Source organism: Leishmania mexicana, chromosome 21 (assembly GCF_000234665.1).
Source record: "Leishmania mexicana MHOM/GT/2001/U1103 complete genome, chromosome 21".
Lineage (NCBI taxonomy): Eukaryota > Euglenozoa > Kinetoplastea > Trypanosomatida > Trypanosomatidae > Leishmania > Leishmania mexicana.
This window is the reverse complement of record NC_018325.1, coordinates 585,511-607,341: the sequence shown is the minus strand read 5'-3', so window position 1 is coordinate 607,341 and position 21,831 is coordinate 585,511. Positions and strand designations below refer to the sequence as shown.

The 21,831-nt window shown below is 61.9% G+C and overlaps 4 protein-coding genes across 4 annotated transcripts; all 4 read left to right on the top strand.

Moving 5' to 3' along the window:
• Nucleotides 1-836: 836 nt before the first annotated feature.
• Nucleotides 837-6,191, top strand: LMXM_21_1540 (conserved hypothetical protein; the record flags this gene model as incomplete). The annotated part of the gene is made up of 1 exon (XM_003875361.1): nt 837-6,191. The coding sequence occupies one exon, from the start codon at nt 837-839 to the stop codon at nt 6,189-6,191; it is 5,355 nt and encodes a 1,784-aa protein (XP_003875410.1).
• Nucleotides 6,192-9,872: 3,681 nt separating this feature from the next.
• On the top strand, nt 9,873-11,900 carry LMXM_21_1530 (conserved hypothetical protein; the record flags this gene model as incomplete). The annotated part of the gene is made up of 1 exon (XM_003875360.1): nt 9,873-11,900. The coding sequence occupies one exon, from the start codon at nt 9,873-9,875 to the stop codon at nt 11,898-11,900; it is 2,028 nt and encodes a 675-aa protein (XP_003875409.1).
• Nucleotides 11,901-12,595: 695 nt separating this feature from the next.
• On the top strand, nt 12,596-13,447 carry LMXM_21_1520 (hypothetical protein, unknown function; the record flags this gene model as incomplete). The annotated part of the gene is made up of 1 exon (XM_003875359.1): nt 12,596-13,447. The coding sequence occupies one exon, from the start codon at nt 12,596-12,598 to the stop codon at nt 13,445-13,447; it is 852 nt and encodes a 283-aa protein (XP_003875408.1).
• Nucleotides 13,448-16,835: 3,388 nt separating this feature from the next.
• Nucleotides 16,836-21,212, top strand: LMXM_21_1510 (conserved hypothetical protein; the record flags this gene model as incomplete). Its single annotated transcript, XM_003875358.1, has 1 exon — nt 16,836-21,212. The coding sequence occupies one exon, from the start codon at nt 16,836-16,838 to the stop codon at nt 21,210-21,212; it is 4,377 nt and encodes a 1,458-aa protein (XP_003875407.1).
• Nucleotides 21,213-21,831: the final 619 nt, after the last annotated feature.

Genomic DNA, 21,831 nt, shown 5'->3' with positions numbered 1-21,831 from the left:
GCTGTATGCCCCCGCCAAGGTGTCGGTGGTGGCGCGCTGCATAACGAGGGCAACACATATTTACGTGCGTGTGTGTGTGCGCGCCACGCACCCTGGTGTCTGCCCCCCCCCCCTCCCACAGACGTATAAAGGCACACACACACACACACACATTTCGTAAACCCCCTTCCTCCGCCTCTGATCAAGTATACATACACGCGCTGAGCTCTTTGCATGTCCTCGTTATCATCCGCCCCCCTCCACCCCTCTTCTACGCCTCCTCGGTCACGTACGGTGGCTTCATTTCTTTTTTTCCTCTCTTCGGTTTTGGTCCGTCTGTCGGTGTCTGCGTGTATCTGCGTGTGTCTGTGTCTGTCGGCGTGTGTGATCGGCCGCCGCCTCTGCTTCGCTAGATGTGTGCGTGGCGGTATTCGGCAGGCAGCAACAAGGGCGCCACTGGTGGCGGTCTCGGTGGCGGTTCCGCATTTGGCGGTGTGGCACCCGGAGCATCGACCCCTTTCTCGACGGGGCTCGGCGGCAGTCAGGTGAGTAACACTGCTGGTGCCCTTCTCCGACAGAACGCGGTCCCAAGAGCCGGCGGCAGCGTCTTTGGTGGGATTGGAGATTCCGTCAACCCCGCAGGTGCGCGCTTCCCGCTCTCTGCGGACGCCGCGGCTGAAGCGCTGGCGGCGGCGGGTCAGCAGCGAGGCGTCGTGCACCCGTTGAGTGCCAAAGATGGCGTCGATGAGGAAGATGTGTATGAAGAGAGCGAAGAGGGGTACAAGAGCGACGACTATGGTCATGGCGGAGAGCGATCGCTGTCTGAGAAAACGGCGGAGGCCGCCGCCTCGGTGTTCATGAAGGGGACATCAAGGAGCGGCGGCCCCTTTTCGGGTGCCGGCGGAGATTTTAATCGCAGCGCCGAGGCGAAAGGCGCTGGCGGCTCCGCTGTCGCTGCCTCGAACGCACAGCGCAGTGCGGTCATGGCCGCCAACCTCTCTCGGCAGCTCTTCAAGGCCAAGAAGCCGGACAGCGCCGCCTCGGCCAAGTACGAGGATGGGCTGGACGAGGAGGACCTCGATCAGCTCTCCGCCGTCGATCGCGATTTCGTTATCAACACAAAGGACCTCTTCGACGACGTGGACGCAGAGCTGCTCGCCGAGGACTTCGTACCGCACGAGCATGTTGTCGGCATCATTGCCTCGGAGATCACCGGCGGCGAGGCGTCGCCGGACGAGATCGACGACACCTTAATGGACTACAAGGACCTCGAGGCGGAGATCAACGCGGACCTTGCGGACTACATCGACGCTCACCACCAGGAGTTCAACAACGCCATCTGTGACTTCTCCGAGATGGTTCTGGCGGTCTCCGGCAGCGATGACACACTGGCGCAGTTCAAGAAGGAGCTGGCGGACGCGATAGTCTCGCTGGAAAGTCATGCTGGGGAGCTGAAGGTGCTGCGGCTGCGTGCCGCCAAGTCACTGTTTATGGCCGACGCGCTGGAGCACATCCAGGAGGTCATTCTCGCTGAAGCAGAGGTGAAGGGACTCTTGCAGAACCGGCACTATCTCGCGGCGGTGCAGACGTTGCAGACGCAGGCGCGCCTGCTCGCCAGCGATGAACTGAAAGGCGTACGCGCGGTGCAGACTCTCCGCGACACGCACAACGCCACCATGTCGACGCTGCACCACCTCATCATCGACGACCTGCTGGCATGCATCTTTCGTCATGAGCGCCTCGTCGAGGCGGATGCACAGTTGCTGCAGGAGATGATCGATAGCAATGAGCAAGACACGAAGGACACCCACGCGGCCGCCCCAAGCGTGCAGCACACCATTCATAAGTATTGGAAGATGGCTGGCGTTGGCGCCCCCGGCAGTGGCCACCCAGACGACGACGAGGACGACGCTGGTGAGATGGACCGAGACGGCGGCCTTGACGCTGCGACACACAACGGCACCACTGCCGGCTCAACGAAGACGGCGGGTGTGGGTGGGCCTGCCAAGAAGGATCGCACGCTCTCCGCGATCATCGAGACGCTGACCGACGACCCGACGGATGATCAGGTGTTCAGCAACTACCTGAAGTTTGTGCCCCTGTGCGTAAAAAGCCTTATGCTGCTGGGCAAGATAGACTACTGCCACGAAACGTTTTTCAGCCGCGCGACGCGCAGCATGGAGCGGTTTATCGCCCATTTTCTTTTCTTGTACGACGTGTGGCGACGACGCACACGCAGCGGGGCGAGCCTCAGCAATGACGAGGCGGAGGCGGCCATTCGCGGCACGCACGTGCGCGCCCTCGACCTCGCCTGTGACCTCATTTCATTCGATGAAGCCGTGGCCACCATCCAGGCGCGCGACCTGCGCTCCATGCTGGGCGCCCTCTTCACCGAGCTGGAGAAAATTCTTCGCAACGCGGCGTATCTGCAAAAGGTCGTCTTGGTGGCGCACTTCCCGTTTGCATCCCCGTTCGTTGTGCAGCCGGTTCCGTTTGTGCCGGAGGCGACGTCGCGCCGGTGGAACGTCATGAGCGCTCCGCTGCGAAACGAGGTGTGGGTGCACGACACGCTGACGACAGCGCTGGACTACGCGCAGAACTGCGTGCGCGATGCGCCGACCATGAGTGAGAAGTCGTTGTCGTCGCGCTCCCTGCCCGCCGGCGGTGGCGACAGCAACGTTGGTGATGTCATGGCGAAGTTCTTAGAGTTCTTCAACACCGACGCCGTGCTGGCATCCCTAAAGGCCGAGACGGAGGAGAAGGATGCCGCCGCCACAGCAGCAGCTGAGAATCTGACGACGTCCGGCGGCGTCGCGCCGGACACTAATGCTGCGGCGAGCGACGTCTCCCCTTTCCTCGCGTTTGACCGGCGCAAGCCCTGTCTCACACTGCAGAGCATTTTGGACCGTCTCGACAGCGCGTGCGCGCAGACGCGCGCCATTTTCCCTGCTGCTGAGGCGGTGCTGCACACGCTGCAGCTGGCGGTTTCAGCTGAGCTACGAGATGCCGTGCGGGTGAAGCTGGTGGCCGAGGTGCAGGCGCTGCTGCAGGAGTGGGACCTGCAGGTGTTGTGGTCGCAGCTGAACTACCACATCGAGTTTGTCTTCCACGTCATCTGCGACGCGAAGGAGTCGCAGGACGAGACCGACGACGCCGTCACGCTGCTGCCCTTCCTGCGCCAGAAGAATTTGATCAGCCGCATGCAGCGCACCGCCACCATCATGCTGGACGCTGACAAGCAGGGTGACGACACGACCACGCTGGATCGACTGTTGTCCACGTTTGCCTCGGGCGGCCTGCTGCGCATGATGGAGGAGACGGGCAGCGTATCGTTCAGCTTGGTCGGCGCGGTGAAGAAGGCACAGGCGGACATGCGCAAGGCCCGCGAAGGGCAGACGAGCCAGTTTGAGGCCATGCAGCACGACAAGTCCAAGCTCATCGCGTTCACCGACAGCGGCCAGAGTGGCGGTGGTGTAGGCGGGGCCGGGGCACCGCTGGTGCTGCTGCACGTGAGCATGTTGCGCCGCTGGTTCGTCTTCACTGCGATGAACGCGCTGACCTGCTATGAGTGCGCAGCGCGCTTCTACAGCCGCAGCTGCGACCGCGTTCCCGAGTTCCGCTTGCTGAGCGAGGAGGAGTGCGTCGTTGGCTTCTTCAAGCGCTTCCTACGCGCCACGTACATTCCCACCCTGCACGCCTTCCATTCACAGCAGCTGCAGCTGCTTCTCATGAGCATCGGCGACAGCGGCGGCACCAGCGCCGCAGGAGCGCCGCCGCCCGCCTCTCCTCCGCCTGCAGACGCGGGCAGCACTGCGTCGCACAGCGGCAAGGCGCCGGCGGCGATGAAGACCCTCAGCGGCGCTTGGCCGACGGTCATTGTGGACGAGGTGCAGCACCCCATCCTTGCGTGTGTGCAGTATGTGGGGCGGGTGCTGGCGAAGGTGAGTGACGTGCGCCGCATCCTCCCAGAGTCGCTGACGGAGGAGGTGGAGCAGAACACGTCGGAGGCGCTCATCATCGAGCTGGTTGTATTCCTAAAGAGGCAGGTGCAGTGGCTCGGCCGCGGCACCCTCGCCCACCGACTGCTGGACAAGCCCTTCGAGGATGCTTTTTCCGGCATGCCGAATCGCAGGTGGGCTGCGCTGGTGGACGAGGAGAACATCTTGGACGCACACAGGTACATTGATCAGGACCTCTACCGCTACTATCAGCTCAACAGCGACGAGCGGACGAGCGGGCACGAGTACAACAGGTCGACGGTGTCCGTGCTGGAGGCGATGCGCGTCCTAGAGACATCGTCCACCGCATCCCCCAGAGATGGCGGCGGCGCGGGTGCCGCGGAGGGTGAGCTGGATGAGCATATTGGCCGGATGGAGCCGCGGGACATATGCGTGCGCGACGACAGTACCCTCGTCGCGTTCGCCCTTCTGTGCACCTCGGTCGAGTGGCTGTGCGACGTGCTGCTCCGCTACCTGTGGCCGAGCCGACGCAAGGCGCGCAACTACACGGACTGCTGCGTGCCCGGCTACTGCTTTGCTCACGAGATGCGCGTCAGCGACGCCACCTCCTTCGTGCTCGTGGACGGCGACTCCACGGCGCAGCACAAGATCCGCCTGTCGGGGCATCTCGTGCGCCTCTGCTCACTCGCGCAGGTCGCACTCTTTCACCTGTCTGTCGAGGCGCGGTTTCTGGCGTTTCTCTTTCTGCCGCAGCTGCGCGACGTGTCCTACGACGTGGTGGCCGTGTCGAGCGCCGCCGACATGTTCGTCCAGGCTTACGCGCGGCGTGTACACAACTTCTACGCGATCCTTCGCCAGCACCTCCACGCGAAGAAAATCAAGTACACGTGCCTGACGGCTGGCAAACCGGCAAGCGAGTTAATCCTGATGGAGCTGGCCCATCTCCGCGACAAGGCCATCTCGCAGGCTGGTCTCATGCGGCTGCGAACGGACCTCCTGGTAATGCAGACCACGCTGCAGCTGGTGCTCCCGACCGACAGAGACGTTCGGGAGGCGGTGTCGCGCTTTTTCCTCCGGCCGGTGCTGTTTCTGCGGTACATCTTTAACAAGGACGTGGTCAACGAGATCGTGTCCAGCTTGGACTACCTTAACTTCTCCACGAAAGAGGTGGAGGTGCTGATCCGGCTTGTCTTCCGGCAAGTCTCCGGCGCCAACGACGACACACTGGCGGTGCAGCAGATCCAGTTCTTCTACCAGAAGCTGACGACACTGCAGAATTTGTGTTACGCAGGCAGCGGAACTGGCGGCGGCAGCAGCGTCGTCAACGAACCACCACCACTACCTGGTCGCGCTGGCTCACCTACCGGCGCCGTCGGTGGTGGTGGGCTGGCGTTATCGGTGCCGCTCATCACAAACGCGGCTGCCGTGGCTGCCGCCGCGCTGGACGGCGGGGACGATTACCACGGCGGGGCTTTCAGCTACGACGACAGCAGCTCCGACGCGTCGAACTCGCAGCCGCCGCCGCTACCGCTCTCGTCCGCCACCCGACGTCGTCAGCCCGGCGCTGGCGACCTCGCCGCGTCGGCGAGCATTTCGCCCCCTCCAAAACCGGTGCCAACGCCAACGTCTGCCTCTGCCGCCGAGGCCCCAGTCAGCACTCGACCCGCGGCCTCCAGCGAAGAAGACGAGGAAGACGAGGAGGACGAAGATGAAGAAACGCCAGAGACGTCGACGACGCTGCAGCTCGATCGTCAGTCGCCGCAACGCCCCATCCTTCGAGGCACTGACGGGGCTCGCTCATCCACGTCTGCTGCTGCTGCTCCTGCTCCTGCTGGTGCAGAGGCGACAGCACTCGGCAGTCGTCCCACGCGCCGTGTAGACCCCACCTCGCTTCCAGATCCATCATGTGTGCCTTCCTCGAACAGCGCTGCTGCGCCGAAGCCAGCGCTGGCGCAACCCGTCGTCCCACCCCTCGCCACGGGCCCTTTTAGGCGGGCTACTTCAAAGGCACCCGCACCAGTCGCCAAGGCCGGCGCTGTGAAGGTAGAGGCGTCCAGCGAGGAGGACGAGGACGATGAGGAGTACGAGTACGAGTACGAGGAGGAGGAGGAGGAAGACGAGGTAGCGCCAGCCTCAGCTCCTACCGAGAGGTGTCTGCCGCATCCTCGGCCTCACCCTGCGGGATCCCCGACCAACGGAGCTGCCGCCATCATCAGGCGACCGTTGGCGTCGTCCGCCTTCGGCCCAAAATGAGAAGACGAGGGGGAGGGCAGACGCGCTACTCGTGGCTGATCTGCGCTCTCACGAAATTTTCCTTTTTTCTTCCCTGCTTTGAGTGCATCGCGTGTTGCTGCTGCGCTGTGTGCAACACCACTAGAGCGGATGGCCAGGCTGCTGCACGCCGACCCACGGCTTGTCTCTCTCTGTCTTTGTGTGGTTGCACTGCGCAGCCCTTCTCAAAGAGGATCCCTCTCTCCCACCCCGCATGTATGTATATGTGTGCTGCGTGCCGCCGCCTCGTGGGCGTCGTCGGCGCTGAGGGGGTGAGGCCTGATACGCGATGATGCGCCTGTTGCTGCCTCCTCATCGTTTTGATGTGTTCTTTGCCCCCCCCCCCCCGCCTCCTTCGCTTATCTCTACCGCGATGCCGGTGATGATGGTGGGGGGCAGCTCAGCAGCCCCTACCTAGCCCTTGCCAGTGCCGAGCTACCTGTGGTGGTGACATAGTCAGGAGCCGGAGACGCGGGGAGCTCAGAGGGCGATGCATGGATGCTGATGTCGGCGGTCAGGTCCGGGACGGCGTGGCGTCGGAGCCGCCTGCGACAGCGAACACGTGTGCAACATGCATATGGTAGGCAGAGTGCCAGCGCGACTCGAGCGTATCCCACGCCCGGCCCTCACACTGCCCACCGGCGGGGATGGGAGGCGCCGGAGTGCCGCCCCCTGAGGGTTATGTGCCACAGATGGGGACCTGCCTAATGGGAGCGGCTGTGAGGCGACCTGCGCAGCGTGGGGTGGTGGTGGGCAGAGAGTGAGGCGGAGACCGTGTCGAGATGGCCGGGCCGGCGCATCGCTGCAACGCGCGTGCCTAGCATTGCTTCGCATCACGCGGGCTGGGGCGTGTGTGATGTTGGGGGTGGGGGATGGAAAGGCGCTCGAGCTCGTGTTTTGTGCGCCCGGGGAAGGAGCCCCCGTCTGCGACAAGGAATATATAGTTCTCCGTGAAGCGCACCTCTTTTCCCTCTCTCATGTGAAGAGTGTGACGTGCGGGGGTGTGTCGCGGGTACGGTGAATCACGAACATGCCGCGTACCACTTGCACGCACACGAGACCCACCATGGCACCCTGCTGCCGTGCAGCTTGCTAGACGTGTTTTCGTGTGCGTGGTCTCACCTCGTGACGTGTAGTTCCTCTATGCCTCTTCACCCGTCCTTGCACACACCGATGAACTCCCCACATCCCACCGCGCACAGGCTTCTCTGGCGCCACACTCCTCCCCCTCCCCCTCCCCCTCCCCCTCCCCTCTCGGCCTTTCTCTTTTACGCTCCAGCGGCGGATGCTCGTGCCACACCTGTCGCGGCTCTCACACCCCTCAGCCGTGTCCGACACCCACCGCGGAGGGTGGGCGCGGCTAACATGTGCGTCGCCTCCCTTGCGAAGGCGACTGTGCATTTTGCTTGGGCGAAAACGAAGAAAAGCAATGAAAGAGCGGAAAGTCAAACAAGTCCCTCGTGCGCCGCGCATCCCTGGGCAACACACAGGCGCTTTGCGTGCATGCGTGTGCTCGTGTGTGCCAGCCCCACGCGCCCCCGGCTTTGTCCACGTGCTTCTCCTCAAGTGAAGTGCATCGCTCATGCCGGCGAGCCTCCTCTCTCCACCGAGGCCGGTGAGCCATCTCTGTGGCGTCTACACGATCAAGGAAGATCCGTGGCTAATTGGCCAGCTTGCCTACCCCCGATGCTTCATGCAGTTCCTAAGCGGCGCTCGCCGCGGCAGTGCAAACCTGCCAACGCCATGGTGTGCGCGTCGCTGCATCAGGTCGTTGATTGCACACACGTACTCACATTGTAGCACACAGGCAAGCGTGCTTACTCTACTGCTTGTCTATCGGCATCGCATGTTGTCTGCCTGCCTGTTCGTGAGATGTTACTACTGTGTGTGTGTGTGTGTGCATGTGGGTGCACTTGTACGCGTATCAGATGCGCTGAGTAGGGGTGTGACTTGTGTGAGGTTTAGACGTCGGCGAGATGGCGACGGGAGGAAGACCAAAGGTATGAGAAGAAAGACGAGAGGCAAGTGCTGCAGGGAGAAGCGCAAAGCAGATGGACGAAGCGCAACCCCTGGGTTTTTGCGTGTCTTTGCCGCCTCAACATCGTGCGCATCATGCACCCCAAACATCTTCTGTGCAGCCTCCCTCCCCCACCCCGATACAGCGGGAGATGCGTACTTTTTTGGTTCCATCCGCTGAGCGGCCAAGAGCTGTTGGTGGAGCGCTGGTGGAAACGCAGTGCCGCAAGGAGCGTCGTGCCGCATCAGTCCCAGGGGTCGCGGGTCGTCTCCGACGCATTCGTTATTTCTCAGCTGCAGGTGTACCCCTGCGCCTTTGATCACCAAAGTGCGCTAATATCGGTGTTGCACGAGATGTGGCGTCATTACGGTCTCACGTGCCTGTGTGGCACTCAGCTCTGCAGCAACGTCTTTTCCGTCTTCGACTTTTTCTTGTGTTGCTCCTCCTTCCACATCTGTGCCGCGCCCCGACCTCCCATCGTAGGTCTGCTGCGCAACACCGGTTTGTGTTGTCCTGGGCCTCTGCATCTCTGTGTGTACTTCACGAGTACCACGCCGCCGCCTGCCACCACCACCACCACCACCCTTCCCCTGCTGCCGGCCACATTCAGAAGGGCATCAAGTTCACAAGCCGAAGGTGGTCTCTACATTGGCCATCGCTTGTAAGACAGATGTGCACACACCTACGCATAAGCCCGTGCCGCACCTGGTGAGAGACAGGGCAGGTTTGCTCATACGGGCTTCTGTGACTGCGGCATCTGGTGACTGCGCCTGTGCGTCTTGCAGCGGCTCGCGCCTGTGATGAACGGGACTACGTCTTCCCCGCTCTTCACCACCGCCACCGCCACCAGTGACCTCTGCCACGACGCATCTCTTTTGTTTTTCTCATGCTCGCTGTATGTACATTCTTACGTAATTCGGCCCTGCTCTACTCCCCCAGATGCCGTCTGTCTCCGTCTCCTCCCTCCCGTCGCACACACACACGTACGCGCAGCGGCCCCCTCCCTTCTCCTGTCTCTCGCTTTCTATCCGTTATCGTGCCTGTGTGCGTGTGTGTGTGTGTGTGCTCGTTGACAGACTTACACGTCTGCACGCGTCGCGCCGTCCCCCTCCCCCCCCCCACACACTCCCGTCCTCGACTTCCCTTCCGCGTTGGCCGCGAGCGGAGCCTGGACGAAGGTGCACGCTGGATGAGCTCCTTGTGCGACCACCGTTTCTATTGACCTTTTTTTTCTTACAGTGCGGTGGCTGCTCCGCTGTGCATGCGCCTTCTCTCACGCGTCGCGAGGGTGCACGTGTGCGGTGGGTGGTTAGGTTGGCGCTTGTAGGTAGGGTGAGGGGGTCGAAAGGCAGGGAGACATGTTTGGCACTCGTGTGTGGTGTCCAAACACACACACACACACACACACAAGCACACGCTCTCGCGCTCTCCGGTTATCCTTCGCCACTCACCCTTCTGTCTCTTCCCTCCGTAATAGCCGCCATTCAGTCCTTCTAGTCTAGGGCTGGCTTCTCACAGCGGCTGCGCTCTCTCTTCACCTATTCTTTGTGTGTGTGTGTGTGCCTTCATCGCCGCTCACCCGTCTCCACTGCCGCCGGCAACGCCGCCCTCCCTCGCCCACAGACCCATTCACTCCTCGCCCAGTTATGCTGCAGGAGTACACGGGGGGGAGTTGCATCTCCTACCGCGTCAACCCGCAGCGAGGGGGCTGTGTGGAGATTGTTGCGGAGGTCTATGCGCAGGACTTCTTCAGAGAGCATGACGGTTTGGTCACCTCTCCGACGATGCCGAGCACACCGACGGGGTCGACATCAGCGCGGCAAGCGCTTCGCCGTGTGGTGACCGCCCTCGAGCGCATCTTCCTACCGGACGGCTACCCGAGTAGCGTCACGGAGGACCTGCTGCCGTTCGCCTTCTGGGCTCACGTTCAGGTGTTGGCGAAGAACGTGACCGCAACACTGAGCACGCGAGCGGTGCTCCTTGGCGTGGGCGTGGGCGAGTCGAAGGCCGACCTCACCAGCTCCACGCTTTCCTGGATGATGCAAGACGGTGCGCGGATGATCGGCAGCGTCGTGTTCGCCTCCGTCATCCCGCAAGGCCTCGAGTGCCGGGCAAAGACGTGGCAGCTGGTGACCGACTTCATCCATGACAGTGCCCACCTACTCGAGCTGTGTTCTCCATGGCTGCCAGGCGGTCAGGCTATCTTCCGTGTGGTGTTGGTTGCCGCATCCGTCATCAAGGCGCTCGCCAGCGTGTGCGGCAACGGCACGCGCGCGCCCTTCACTCAACACTTCGCGCTCCGTAACAACGGCGCAGACATCGCTGCCAAAGCCGCCACGCGCGGCCACGTCGGCGGTCTCATTGGCCTTGCCTTGGGCATAGTCATCGCCTACATCGTCCCTGCCACGTCGAGGCGTCTTAACTTGGCTGTCTTCGCGCTCTGCAGCGCTGTTCACATCTTTGCCAACTACCGCGGCGTGCGTGGGGTGCAGCTGAGGCACCTGAACGCCCCTCGCCTCGAGTGGTGCTTGGAGCAGTACTACCTCTTCAAAGCAAAGGTGCTCATCGCGTCCAAGAAGGACTCAGGGCCGCTGTCGGTGATGCCGATCCTCGACGTCTCCCCACGTAGCGCCAACGCCGCGGAGCGCCTGCTCATCTTGCCGTCGCTCCGCGCCGTGCCGCCACCGAGCAACAGTTTCTACGACAGCGTCTACCGCTTTCTCCGCCGGTACTGTTTTCCTGCCACGCTCACGCTGCGCATCCACTGTGGGGCGTCACTCTGTCGTGTGCTGCAGCATCAGAACGGTCTGACGACACCGCGCAAGCACGAACTGGTGCAGCAGGTCGAGTCAGCCCTGGCGTCCCACGGCGTTGCCCTGCTCGTCGACGATACGGACATGACGTACTACGTGATCTTACCCCAGCACTTCACTGTGGAGGGGGTGCCGGAGATCTGGGTGCGATCCAAGCGGCAGCACGAGGCTGGCTTGAAGTGCATCGAGGCAAAGCAGCGCCAGTCGGTAGCGGCACGTGCAGCGCAGCGGGGCCAGGACAGTGTGGCATCACCATCACCTTCTGGGGCAGCAACTGCTGCTCCTAATGCGGGGCGCCGCTTGGATGAGACGGGCAGGCAAGCCGCGCAGGTGGAGGCGGAGCTTGAGCGACTGCAGAAGGAGCGCGTCGTCTTTCCGCCGCACATTTTGCCACTCGCCTACCGGCAGCTATGGGCGTACTTTTACGCCTTCATGCACTACAGAGCCGTGCGCTTGCGCCGTGAAAGCCTGCTGACGCACGCTAAAGGCGTCCGCGATGACTTGCACAAGAATCAGTCGCTTGAGGACCAGCGACTTTACATCATCACCGCCTTACGCGCTGACGGAACGCTGGAGGCGGGCCACAGTGACGCCAGTGACGCACCGTACTCACCGGCTGAGTTCGAGGAAATTACGTCGCCGTCGTCCATCACGTCTGATTTGCCCCTCAAGAGGTACGTCGTTCCGGCCTTGGCAAGTCGTGTGGACGGCGACGACGGTGGCAACACCGCCGCCCCATCGTACGACAGGCTGTACCCGCAGTTCCTGGAGTTTGTGCGTGCGCTGCGAATAACTGGCTGGGAGCTTGACGAGTTGCTGGTCCGCAATGAGGGCTACACCACGGTTGTGCATTATCTGTAGCTGCCCCCTCCTCCCTGGAGGGGAGGGGCCATACCTACTCGGACGTGCGCGCACGGACTAGAGAAGCAACCGCACAAGGTTGGGGGTGGGGACGGGCGAGCAGCGTTGGTGATGGTCACCATACGACCCCGCGTACACACGCCCACACACGAGAAATCGCCCCCTTCAAGAAACATGCTCGGCTGCCAAGTTGCAATGGAGGCCATTTTCCGCCTGCGTGTATGCGCGCGTGTGTGCTCGCAGTTGTAGACGCGTCTGCCGTTGCGCACAGCAGCGCCTAACGTTGTGTATAGTTATATGCTGTCCTTGATGTTTTTCGTGACCACCCCCTCCCTTCTCCTTCGCCCCCCTTCCCGAACGGCGCCACGACGCCACCCCCTGGCCCCCATCACCACCACACATGCATGTTCCGTTCATTGAACAACGTGCGTCGGCCTTCTCACACACACGCACACATACAACGGCGCCTGATGCACCGACACACACAATAAAGTAAAAGGCCGAGCGGAGGGGGAGAGAATGGGCACTCCGTACCCCTCTGCTCTCTCCCTGTCTTCCGCACGCACCCACGCAACCTCCTTTTCCTGTTTCGTTCTCTCTCGCTACCCGTGTGCACCGTCATCTCTTCTCCCGTGGAAGCGCAGCGTTCTGCGTCTCTCGCACTCCTCCTCCCTCGTCCACGCCCATCTGCACAGATGGAGCACGGTCGCCCCTGCAGATGCTGCGGGTGCACAATGCGTTTCTGCCCGTGCTGCGGCGCCGCGCTCGCTGGAAAGCGCGGCGGCGCTGTCAAGGGCCATCATAGCGGTAACGACGGCGGCCTATTTTCTTGTAACTCATCCTTACGTCCTCATTCAGCGGCTGAACGCGCGGAGGGCAGTGGTACGTCGGTGCCGTCTTGTCAGAGCACTGCCGCCTCGCGGGAGCGACTGCCACGTCGCCCTGTCAGCGCCTACGAGGTGTACCTGACAGCAATCCATGGTGTCGTCGCCGATGATGGTGGCAAGGAGGCGGCGGCCGCCTCAAGAGCCCTCGCAGTCCCACGGCCGGCTATGGCGGCAGCAGAAGGCGGACAACACCATGATGAGCAGGTGCGCGCTGCTGCTCTGTCTTGGCTACGCATGACGCCTGCGGAGAAGCGCGTCTACGAGGAGGAGGCTCAATCGTGGCAGACACGACTGGAGACACGGAGCACAGCTCCACTCTCAGCGCACGACTTGAGGGAGGGCTCATCATCGGCCGCCACGCTGCCTGACGCGCTTCCTTCGGTGGAGCGGCTGTTCTCACAGCAGCAGCATGCATCGCATCTCGTCGCGCAGCGATCATCCAAGAAGTCTTCCCCGGAGCACCTGCCGCGCAGCAAGAGCAGCTTTGCGCTGTTTCGTGCGCACATGAAGGGGCGGCGCAAGATGTGCATGCGGGAGCTGTGCGCCGTGTGGCGGAACATGTCCGCGGAGGAGAAGGCGCCGTATGACGCGGTGGCAGCGAGTAAGCGCACCGAGCAGTTTCTCTCGCAGACACTGTCAGCACCGGACAGCCCGTCGTAGCACACCCACGCACGGCAGCAACGCTCAGAAACGAAAGGGAGAAGAGAGAGACTACTATGAGGGAGGTGGGCACTGCTCACATCAGCCCCCTCTCCTTCTGCTGCTCCTTCATAAACACACATATATAGATATATATATATATATATGAACGCCTTACGCGTCGGCACCCTCGTGGCCATCCTGACGCGCCCTGCTCTTGCACACCGTACTCCATTCATCTTTTTTCTATCGTCGTCTCGTGGGCGCGCACGCAACACATGGGCTCTTGGTGTGTCCGCGTAAGCGGTGCGCAGGCGTGCCTGTGAACGGCATCTGCTCTCCTTTGGCTCTTGCCGACCCCCCCCCTCCACACACACACACCAGAGGCGAACAAGGTAGGCACAGTCGTCGGCTGCCTCGACCTTCCACCCCACGCTCGCGCAGCGTCCGTCGTACGGTAAGGGAGAACTCCCCTCCCCCCTCCTCCCCCTCCTTCGCTGCTCTGTCTTCCCATTCTCGCTCACCATCTCTGATGCTGCACCTCCCACTCCACCCCCCCCCCCACCCCTTCGCTTTATCCTCGCGCTGTCCTATCACCTGTCTTATTCTCTCTCGCACATGCACGTGCATGCCACCACTCACCCCCGCCCCCCCCTTTTCCCACTCAACCCGCACCATGGCTCACACGCTTTCCTTGTCCTCCGACGCCTCACCGTATGTACCGCCACGGTACTGGACGTGTGAAGTCAGAGAATCATCGGCAGCAGCAACCACAGCGACGCCAGAAAAAAAAGCGAAAGCGGAAACAAATCCGTAGTGCCCCAGGTGTTCTGGGCTGTGTGCTTCCGTGCGTGTTGGAGGAAGGGAGGACATTGCGTGCAAGCTGCTCTGTGCGTACGTGTGTGTGTGTGCCCGAAGCTGAGAAGCAAAGATCTACTCTCACTGGCACGCAGGTGTACAGCCGCACAAGCGCGCGCACACACACAGACACAGCGAACCGTCAGCATCGACAGGGTCAACAATATACGGCGGTACGGAGCCATTCAACTTTTCGAGGTAGCCGGAAAGGAGAGAAGCCAGCGCGAGAGCGGGCGCAGAGGGGGGGAAGAGGCAGCTGCAAACAAAGCGAAGCTGCGTCCATCCTCCAACCCAGCGCTCACCTCGCGTTTGGAAGAGCGGGGCAAAGATACAAAAAATAGAGGAGGAGGAGGAGAGTCAGCAACACCGGCGCGGCTTGGTGGTGGGGAGAAGGGTCACGGTTTCTTCTCGCTCACACCGGCCCAACATCTTATCGCCGTCATACTGTGCCAAGTGTCGCAGGTGAACGACTCCCCCGTCGCTCCTGTTCGTTTTCCCTTGCTCCGCTATTTTGCTTCGGCGTCCCTTTCCAGCTCTGGTTCTCTCTCCTCGATCGCCTTGTCGTCAGCTCTCCCTCTCACACGCACACACTGCGTTCTACTGTGCGTCCGTGTGCGTGTGGACACTGTCCTCTCGCCGGTCTCTTGTCTTAGGTTTTTTTCTTTTTTTGGATTTGTGTAACTCTCGCCTCCTGTGTGTGCTAACTCACCGCGTGCGTGCCACTCCGTGTGCCTTTCAGGCTCCTCCTCTTTTTCTTTGGTTCTTCTGCTTTACTAGCCACTTGCGTTCTTTTGTCTTGTCTTGTGTGTGTGTGTTGTCGTCGTCGTCGTCATCGTCTTGCTTGCTTCGGGCTGTTGGACGTCCCTCTCCGCGTGTGTGCGTGTGCGTGTGTGTGTGTGTGCCTCTCTGCCCCTTCCGTGTCCGCCCGCCCCTGCACCTGTGTTCTTCTCATCTTTGGCTCGTTTACTGTTCTCCGTTCTCCGTTCTCCGGCGCACACAACACACACAAATACATACATACATACTTATATATCTTATCTCCCCTGCGGCACGCTAACTGTTGTAGCCCAACTAGATTCTTGTGCGTCGGTAAGGAGAGGTGGTGTGTGCACTCTCGTTCTCTCTTGGCTGTTCGCGCTTTGCTCGTCTCTCTCCTGTCGCTTCTCCTTCGGTGTCTGTGGGTGTGGGCTACTCCACGACAGTGCGCGCGGCGGCTCTGTCTCTCTCTCTCTCTTGCCCTCATCTCTCTTCCCGATCTGCTTGCTGAGTCCTCACCTCTTCTTCTTCCTCACGTTGGTCTCGTTGCCTCGGATTCGTGTCTGTGCGCGTGTCTCCCTCGCTCGCTCTGCTTGCCTTTGTGCGTTTTTTTTTTTTGAGTTGTTTGTGCTGGTGCATCCCCGCTTCTTCTTCTTGCCACCTTTTGTTTGTTCATGACCGTCATCCTGGTCCCACGCCCTCCCCTCCCCTCCCCTCCCCTCCCCTCCCCTTCCTCCTCCCCCTCCTCCTCCCCCGCACGTCTTCTGTTCATGTTTAGAGTGTTTTGTTAAGCCGGCTTCATTCGCCGCGTGTGTCGCTCACGCCGTGTGCCCGTCTCTGTTTCTCCGCACGTGCACGGCGTATCTCTTGTCCGTGTTGCGTTTCTTGTTGTCATCTTGTCTTTCTATTTTTCTCGTCGAAGGGGCCTCTGCATTCTCCCTCCCTTACCCCCCCCTCCTCCCTCGTCTCATCGGTGTGTTGTGCATTCCCCTCCTCCGTTACACACGCACGCACACATCGCATCTCTCCCTTCTGTTCTCCCTTGGTCCAGCTTGTACCGAGTGACGTTGCTTTCTTGCCCCCTCCCCGTCCACCTCAACCTCTCTGACTACCCTCTGCCTCTTCCTGTTCCAATTTCGATTCTTCTAGCGTGTACCACTATCCATCCCTCTCTCTCTCCTCGACGGCAACGACGCGGACGCCACGGCAGACCATCCACTTCTCCCTTCGAACCAGTCTCTGACGACGGTCACCGTCAAACGTCTGCGGCCACCGACTTGTTGACTTTTCTTTTTTTGTTCCCCCTTCTCGTTGCTGTGTTTCCTGCGCTGGCCTGACGCGTGCTTCGTGTGTCTGTCGGTGCTGCCCGCCCTCCCCCCGCTCTCTCTCTCTCGTACTTCCCTTTCCATCTCCATCTGCGTCGCCGTCGCGGTGTCGAGCCGTTAGTCGACACCTTTTTTTTGGTTACCCACACACGCGCAGAGGGCCACTGAGAACGCCGAGCAGGAGCGGTCACACACACACACGCGCACAAGCTTGAAGAAGTACGCGTCATTCTCCTCTTCACGTTGCTTGCGCACGCTCCTACGCACATCATCGCACCTTTATCTTGGCTCTCCAGTGCGTGTGTGTGCACGCGCACTTCTCTGTGCGAGTTGTACGCTTGCTTTCTCTCTCCCACTCACTCTCTCGGACACCCGTGCACACGGAAGGAAACATCAGTGGGGGATCCCCAACGCGTTGCCGCTCGTGTGACCGTCGAGCCTGTCGTCGCCTGGGCCGTCACCCTCTGCTGATGAAGGGCACCGACACAACCTCGGCAGCGGCGGCCACCGCCCAAGGGGGTGACTGCGGACGCCATCACCGCCATGATGGCGCTGTTCCACGCCGCACCGACGTGGCGCAGCACACGTGCTTCTACTTTACTGTGTTCTTTAGCAACAACCCGCCCATCTTTCACTCGAACCGCATTCCGCCGGAGAGGCTCGGCATAAGGGCAGTGGTGTCCTCCACCACAGCGCGGGAGGAGGTGCGGCAGGTGGCGAGACCAACGTCGTCCGTCTCTCTGTCCGCGGCGGCGGATGGGTCGACAAGCAGCGCGTCGCCGTCTTCCCCTTCCTCACCATGCATCGGTTGCCAGCAGCGGTACTGGAAGACCGTGTTCGGGGAGCCCGAAGCGGACCGCGCCACACGTCCTGGCATGGTACACCCCTACGCAAACGGCCTCTACATCACTGGGGCAGAGGCAGAGGCGGATCGAGACGGCGCCGCTGCTCTTGTTGGGGACTACCGCAGCGCCACCGCAACGGTGGAGGAGGTGCCACAGCAAACCTTACAGAATGTGGCATTCCCTACGGCGTTCGGCAGCTGTGGCGGGGCATGTATGTTGCCAGTCCGCACTTGTGGCCGTCGCACACGAAGTGCGTCCGCGGTGCTGTCGCCGAAGATGTCTCTGCCGGCAGCTGCAGTCTCGCCACAGGCGTCACCACGAAAACAGCAGCTTCCACCGCCGCAGTTTCCGAGCGCAGCGGCCACCAAAATTGTGATGGCAGCCGATCCTGAAATGTCGACGCAGGAGGCAAGCGGCGGGTGCGCACAGACGCTCGCCATATCCACAGCGGTGACGCACAAGGCCCTTGACCTCTTCTCCTCGACAGCGTACAGCCTTCCCCTCCGCTGCACCGCCGCGCCGGCAACGGACGCATCGCCCACCGAAACGGTGGCTGAGGCTCTGACCATACCAGATGACTTCAAACCCACGCTCCCCGCTATCAAGTGTGAGGACGAGGGCAATGTAGCGGTGGACAGTGGCCACAACCAGGGTACCGCGGACAGTACCATCGCTGCGGAGTCTCGAAAGCAGCTCGGCCAAAGACGTACACGACTCCCGCGGTGGCACATCGACACTGATGCGACTGTCAACATCGCTCGGGGTGAGGCGCCACCGCCACCGCAACAACGGTCGACACCTACTGCAGCTCCAGCTGCTGCGCCCAGCGCCTCGCCCACCACACCGGCACCCGCGACGCTTGGGACTAGCACCCCCATCGACAGCATTGCACTGCACCCCGTCGCTTACACGTCAGCCGGTCTGCGCACCAACATCAATGACACTGGTTCCGCTGCTCTGGCAGCTAGCGCACCGATTCGGGAGGGGCCGCCGTGGAACATGAGGGTGGAAGAAGTGCGTTCCGCCAAGGGCGAGCTCCGTTACTACCGCATCATCCTCACAGCCTCCTTCGCAGCACTGGTGACGACGCACATTGGCTTAATGCACTCCATGCAGACACGCAACGCGGCCACGGCGCTGGTCGTCCTATGCCCCCCATGCGGCCTGCATTTCCGTTTCCTCCTGCATCACGCGGACGTCCTTCGTAGTGTGCTGAACCGCACCACCGAGTTTGCCATTCGCACTGTGCAACGCTTTTTCTGCCTCCTCTACTCGCCCACGCAGAAGCCGAAAGGCTCGCAGCAGCAGGTGCTGAAGGGCATTGCTGCGCTACTGGAGGCACACCCAGAGGGGCTTGAGACGTACCGCGCCGTGAAGATGGAGCTGACGAACGCGCTGTGCCTTCGCTTTCCTCTCCCGATGCTGGCGCCTACGACGTCGGCGTGGGTGGTGCCGGTGCTGATGCGGTCGTCCCTCCTCAACGTGCGAACGCGCTCGTGCACAAAGCGGGTGTCGGCAAAGTCACTTGGGTGGCCGAGTGACGCGTCGTCGAGGTTGGCGAGTGGGCGGAGCGCAGACGACGCATCTGCTTCGGTAGGGAAACGGATCAGCGTCAGTGCGCAGCCTTCTGGCTCTGCTTGCTCATCACCTGTGCTCTTGGATGATATCCTGCACGAGGCCGCTTCCTTCGTGCGCGAGTACAGCGAGGACTTTGCGAGCGCCTTTATCTGCGGACTTTTGTCCTTGACGGAAGGTGCAGTCGGCAGTGCAGGTCTGCGTTCACGACGCAGGGTAAGCAACAACGCCAGCATCCCTGCCGGTGCGACGGCGACGGCGTCAGTCGTGAACAGTCTAACCAGTCCCGACGTAAGCGGCGTGCCTCCGTTGCCGAGCTGCGCGCAGAACGACTCGTCGCCGATCGCAGCACATGAGCCGTCGCTGTATTTTTCGGGCAGCAGCTACACCGCCGCTGCCGGGTCGAGAGGTGCGCCAGCATGGTTGTCTCCGTACGCGGCCTACTGGAACTCGATCGCGGACAAGTGCGGCCCACTGTACAGCGGTGACGACGGCCTCATCGACTTTGGCAAACCGGCCCCAATCACAGTAGAAGGCTATGACCGCGCAAGCAGCAGCAGCTGCAGCGTACAGCACGTAGACGCCAACGCGGCGCTGATGGCGCACATATCGGCGGCTAGCAAGATTACTGCAGAGACACCGGTCGTCAGTCCTCTGAGGATCGATGCGGCGTGTGCAGCAGCGATGTCGTCCTACAGCCCGAAACTCCATTGCCTTTCTGAAGAGAACGGGACAGAGACGGCGGCAAACCCCGTGGCGCACCTTCCTCCTGCAGGGGGTGGCACCACTGCTGTGCCACCGACCTCCAAGGCATCGTCATTGTTGATGGTCTCCGATGAGGCCTTCTTCACCCCCGGCGCCCACACAGTTATGGCTCTTGGTAGTGTCGCGAGTAGCGACACTGTCGCCACGCGTTCACGCAGCGAGGAAAACAGCCCACATTCGTCGGTGGCACCTCGCACTGCAGCGGCCCCAGATGCAGCACCGCCAGCTGCTGCAGCTACACCGCGTCTTCCGCCGAAAACGGCAGGCAGCAGCACCACACCATCCACTGCTAAGGAGGACGAGTACTTGCTTCACGGCGGCCGACTGAGTCGTGTGGTTATCTTCACCCGGGACGCTGTCCTGGCTCGTCAGCTGCTCGTTATCGCAGCGTTCCTGTGGCGCGGTTATGGCTGCGGTGCTGCGACAGGTGGATGCTTAGCGGCGCGATCTGGTGCACCAGGCAGAGCCGGCGCCAGTGGGCAGCAACGTGTAGCCCGCAGCGCCGCCGAAGACGTTGCGCTCCGTAACCAGGAGGCACAGCACATGTACGAGACAGCGGTGGCCGCTGCCGTGGCCTCGGCTGAATACGCTAATGTACCGGTGCAGTGGGTTGCGGAGGAGTTCAGCGAAGCCTGCCTCAGCACCCTATGCTCCCGCTTTAGCTCAGAAAACGCGCTGCTGGTGGTGGTGCCGCGTCAGCTGCAGTGCCGCCGTATGTATCTGCGCAAGTACGTGACAGGCACCACCGTGCTGGTAGAGGAGCACAGCGGAAAAGGCGCAAGGATCTGCACCACACCTTTCCCCTTCCGCTGCTCCATCTCGAAGCAGGTGGTCGTGCAGCCGGACCCGACCGTGACGACTTTGTTGCGAGAGGCGTGCAGTCTGCATCAGTGCAGCCACGGCACCGTGCGCTTCGCCGATGTGTTCCAGCGCATGGTTGAGTGGCTCCACTGGCAGTCGGCGGCGGCGGTGCTTTCGGGGACGGCCGCCGCCGTGCGAGCCGCGTCCGCTACCAATACGGCGAATGGCTCGTCGCTCACGCGGCTCTTCAGCTTCGATGCGGTGTGGCCGTCCTCTGATGTCTCCATCTGCTCCGCCTCTGCTTCTTCCGGAGCGCGGGAGAATAACAAGAGCAGCTACATAACGACTCCGGTGGCCACGTCGCCGGACATGCGGCTCACACGCAGCACGAACAAGTCAGCCTCCTCGCCAATGTACCACTGCGATTTCTCGTGGGAGCCCGAGTCAGCGGAGGAGAACCTGTTGCCTGGCAGCATGGGCGGCGCAGGCGTGTTGTCGTGCAGCGCAAGCGCAAGCGCGAGTGCTACCGGCGGCGCCACTGCGACCGCGAAAGCCGCAGCCTTACGCGCCGGGGCGATGCCCGCAACATCGAAGCTGCTTGTCTCCCATGGACTTGTCCAGCCGCCATCTGCCTTCACCTCCGCCTCGCATGTGGTCGCGAGCCCCGTGAAGAGGGCCTCCTTCAGACTTTTTCAGTGGCTTCGGTTAAGCCCAACGTCGTCTTGGGCTACGGCCACGCGCAGCCACCCCGTCCTGTCGCCGGCCACGCTTGGCCGAATGCAAAGCGTCCATGGCGTTGTAGGGGGGCAGCGGTCACGCCTTCTCGCCGGGGATGACGACGAGGAGGGCGTTCTCACGTAGGCCTGCTGCTCGCTGCGCCTGAGGGGCCGCTGGCAGTGCCTGGAGGAGGAAGAGGAGGAGGAGTCGAGGGCAGTGATGAGTAACGCTGTCCACGCGCACCAGAGGCGGTGGGGATGTTGTTGGTGGAAGCTTGTTCTTAGCCCCCTCCCCCTGCCCCAGTCGCCCCTTCTGCGTCCACGCCGAAAGACAAAGGTCCTAACTGAGGGCATCCGCGGCTCTGTGCTCCCCAGAGCCGCGTGCTCCTCGCTGTCATCTAAGCTTGTCTGTAGGTCGGTACGCGATACACGTGCTTCCAAAGGAAGACAGCAGCAATGCCTGGCCTAGGCGCTGAAGCGCACATAACTGTGGCCGAGTCTCTACACCTGCCAACCTTTCCCGCGACGACCGTGTGCCTCTTGGTCGCACCAGCGCGCGTCCGTCTCTCAGCACGCTTGATGCAGCGGACGCCGGGGTCTAATGGGCGTGCGTGCGGCGTTGCTTGTTGTGCCGCGCTGCCCACTCCCTCGCGGCCTTGTCGCCTCTCCCATCTTGCTTGCCTCCCTACCCTTCTCTCTCTCTCGCATTGTTCTGTTGGCGGCTTGGCCACTGATGCACGCGTGCACCTACACACCTCCTCCAC